The sequence below is a fragment of the Brassica oleracea genome, chromosome C5 (assembly GCF_000695525.1).
Source record: "Brassica oleracea var. oleracea cultivar TO1000 chromosome C5, BOL, whole genome shotgun sequence".
In the NCBI taxonomy this organism is placed as follows: domain Eukaryota; kingdom Viridiplantae; phylum Streptophyta; class Magnoliopsida; order Brassicales; family Brassicaceae; genus Brassica; species Brassica oleracea.
In genome coordinates this window covers 21,647,722-21,651,698 of record NC_027752.1, presented here as the reverse complement: position 1 = coordinate 21,651,698, position 3,977 = coordinate 21,647,722, and the positions used below count along the sequence as shown (strand labels likewise).

General features: G+C 31.8%; 1 protein-coding gene across 1 annotated transcript in view; it reads left to right on the top strand.

The window, feature by feature from the left end:
* The window catches only part of LOC106344773 (glutathione S-transferase T3-like), a 3,167-nt gene extending 585 nt beyond the window's left edge, over nucleotides 1–2,582 (top strand). The window contains exon 2 of the mRNA XM_013784083.1: nucleotides 2,574–2,582. Within this exon, the coding sequence (XP_013639537.1) occupies nucleotides 2,574–2,582 (9 nt within the window). The remainder of the gene's footprint in view (nucleotides 1–2,573) is intronic.
* Nucleotides 2,583–3,977: the final 1,395 nt, after the last annotated feature.

Genomic DNA, 3,977 nt, shown 5'->3' with positions numbered 1-3,977 from the left:
TTTAAGTTTAGTCGCACTTTTGAAATAGTAGCATAGAACACCTCAAATGAAAAACATTATTTAAAACCCGTTGTTACCTTCCTTTGTCTTGTCTTTGAATTCACCGATGGAGGTGATCCAAGTGTTTTTCGTTTCCTCAAGGAAATGCTGGTACTCCAGGATATAGTTTCTTGATTACCAATTGTACCTAAACGGATGACATTTTTTTATTATATGAAACTTGTGCTGACCTATAAATTAATTACTATTTTCTTTACTATTTGTATACGATCATACTATATAAGCGCTACTTATATAATATGCAGTAATTAGTAAACAATGCTATTACTCGATGGGTGCATGTTGATTCCAGAACCACTCAAATTTGCAAGAGTAGGTGAACTTTAAGTTGAATTATAGGGACCTACAGACATAAGTAGCATGAACAAAGAAATAAGTAAGCTAATTTTCACATAGGGTTCTTCCAGTAATTATTTAAAAAGCCTTGTAACTCTTTCTTTGAAAAGAAACTTATACCTGGAGGTGGTACAACTGATGCCTTGGTTGTCTTGAAAATCCTGGTAACTCTGGAATGTAATGAAAATGAATTTTTCAGAAATATTTTTTTCTCAATAGATTAATAAGAATAAACGTGGGGAAAATGAAAGCGTTAGGAGACTAACCTCTATTTGAGGTAGGAAGCCCTATTGTTATTTTGTTATTCAGTATTTCCTTTCGCGCAGCTCTAGCTTGATGTGTTAGTCCATCTTTAAAACTTTGAAAAACACAACTTAATGGGACAGTATGTGTCGATGTATTTTCAACGATTTTTGATGGATTAGACTCTGATGGTCGTGGAATAATGGGTCGAAATACTTGATTCGTAACATTATGAAAGGGCGTCCTAAAAGGATTTATACTGGGCAGAGGTGAAACGTTTCTGATAGATGAGTTTTGTGTTATATTCACCATTGGAGTATTCTCTTTGTCATTGGTACCTGCATCAACATAATAAGTCTGTGAAAAATTAACCAACTATCACTTGCCCTGATTTCATTAGAACGATTACGTATCATTCTTTGTATTCAGTAGTACGAAAATTCATAATTTATAAACGTTTTAATTATTTTTCAGTAGAACATACACTGTTTTTTCTTCTTCTGTGGTTTATTCCCCGTGTCTGTAGACACTGGATTACTTCTCTTCATGCTTCCCACTCAAAATCGAATGCTTGTGTTTTCAGTAAGACCAAAACACTACGTATAGATTGAATCGTATGCAATTAGAATAAAGGCTTGAATAAACTTATATAATTTGAAAGAAAGTCGAAGATATAGAGTTCAGAAGCCGACCTCTTCAGAAAAATATAATAGAAATCGATCCATGACCATTAAGTTATATCATCTTCAAAATATACGTATAATCCTTTGTTGCCAAATAAAGTTTTCTTATCAAATTCTTACCATGTATCTATTCCTTGCGCAAGTGAATATGATATTTATTGGAAAACACTTTATGACAATATAATTCAATATTACCTTCTTTTACATTGTTCCTTTATTAATTATGTTTTTTTGGAACTTTAACATATATATAACAACCTTATTTTAGCAATTTAGATATATAATTCTATACTATCTTCTAGTGATAAGTTTAAACATTTAAAGTTTTAAACAATAATTTTGCTATAATGTGGACAAAAAAAATAGATTAAAGGAGTTGTTCTATATAACGAACCAAATAACACCTCATAATTCATTCTCATAACTATAAAACCTAAAAGAGAGACAACGGAAAACATTATGAAATTTGAAGAAAATGAAAACAAAATTATTCTTAAACTCTTGCACTTTCACGGGCATATTGGACTTCAACTTTGTTCCTTAATTTTGGATTAGCATCAATCCTCTTCCGACTCATAATCATTAAAAATCACAAAATGCGGCTGCGCAAAAAAAAAGAAAATTCGTTAGAACTTATACTGGGAAAAATTAATTTTGAGTTATCACTATTTTAAATATTACATGTGGATCAAAGTGTTGAATTATGTCTGCATCGTCAATCACTAAATCAACAACATATGCTGAATTTTGTTCTTGTTGACCATAAATAGAAGTTTTCTCCCAATCAAATCAGTTAGAGATTGAGGTAGAAAATGTGGATTTTCCTGTAAAACAAATATACATCTTTCAAAGAATATACAGAAATGTTTTTTTCTTAATTCCCCCTAAATTAAAAATGAAGGAAATACCTGAGCAGCCTCTTGGACTAACTCAAACGCAGGTCTCCTAATGAGCCTCTCCGCAATAATGTTGAAAAGCAAAAACTTGGCTTCTCCCTTTGAGTCATCAGAGACACGTACAACCAAGTAGTAACTTAAAAACCCACTATTTTAACTAGTATATGAACATATAATACTGATATATTACAAAGGTAGCAAGATTAATCTTTATAAACGGTCATACCAGTGAATAGCATGTTCAAAATCCTTGTTGCATGTTTTGCAGTTGTATATAGGGTTATGTTGAAGATGTTGCACGTTTCCCTCAAAACCATCTCCTTGTCTGACTATTTTTCTTTTGCAAAAATTGCAGGCAGTGTAGTACCATAGTTTGTCCAAATCAATGGCCTCAATTTTAGCAACAACCATATAATTTCCAGCCTATTTTGAAGCATTTAAATGACAATAAATTTGTAGTAAAATCCTATTTGAATTAGTTAAAACAAAAAAAATAACGCTTGGGTAAATGAAAACTGCCAAAATATTTACCGTTTTTGCTTCAATAATTTCAGAAATTGTTCTCTTCATGGTTAACATTGCTTCAACAATATTGTGTTTTGACAAAGACCTATATCAAACTTCATGATCGATTTGTATAACATAGTAACAACATAATAATAGAGAAGATAGAGAGTGGAGATTGTAACCTCTTTGTACTCAATATGATCTATAGAATGTCGAGTAAAGCTTAGTTTTATTTATAATAGCATATGAAGAACCTAGCGTCAAATCAGAAAATCCAACCACTTAAATAAATTGGATTTTTTTTATTTTTCATTGAGCAACAAAATATTCTTATTCGTATGAATAAGGACATGAGTAGTGGTCAAGTAAATTTCTAACTTTTATTATCTTTTATGAAGAAAGAAATCTCGGATGAACTTATTCAAATTCTTTAATGCATTTCCTAAACTAAGAAATATCGAATATATTATTACCATTAATTTAAGTGGTTGATTGTTTGAGAAACTATCCTATTCAAATACATACTAATAAGGAAATGAAAGTTGGTCAAGTTAATGTTTTACTTTTATAATTTTTTATTAAGAAAGCATAAGAATCCAGTTTCAATATGTCAAATTGTCACTTCGATTGGTAATATCAATAAGCATGCAAAAAAAGCAACGACCAACTTTTCTGAGTAAGTGACAACACCGGTGAACCACAGCCATTTTACAATGCATGTGTCTTCCCTTTTCCTTTTTAGCACATACTTGTAGCACTTACACAGCATTTTCATCATGTACAATCACCTCATTTTCCCACAACCATCTTTATAACTATCGTCCTACAACATCCAACATTACGTATCCGCATTCTCAGCATCGACTGAGAGTAAAAACAACCCAAAAAGCCAAAAAATTATCAAGCGAAATCCAGACACTTAAGTGAAGATGGGAGAAGAAAAATCGGTGAACAATTATGACACCAATTACATCGGTGATTCCTCTAATTCAAACGACGACCACTCAAACTCCGATCCCACCAACTATTTCAGAAACATTTCCTTGTCATATTTTGCTGCCAAACCTTTCGAAATGCTCACTAAGCACAACAAGTTCAAGGAACTATTACAAACTCCTTGAGGTATTTGTTTGTTAGTCTCCATCCAATCCATAAACTTGGATTTATCTTGGTCATCGTGGATATTGGCTGAATGTTGGTCTCCGTGTGTAAAGCTCATCATATTGTGATATTGATGCCTCTGATTGACTTT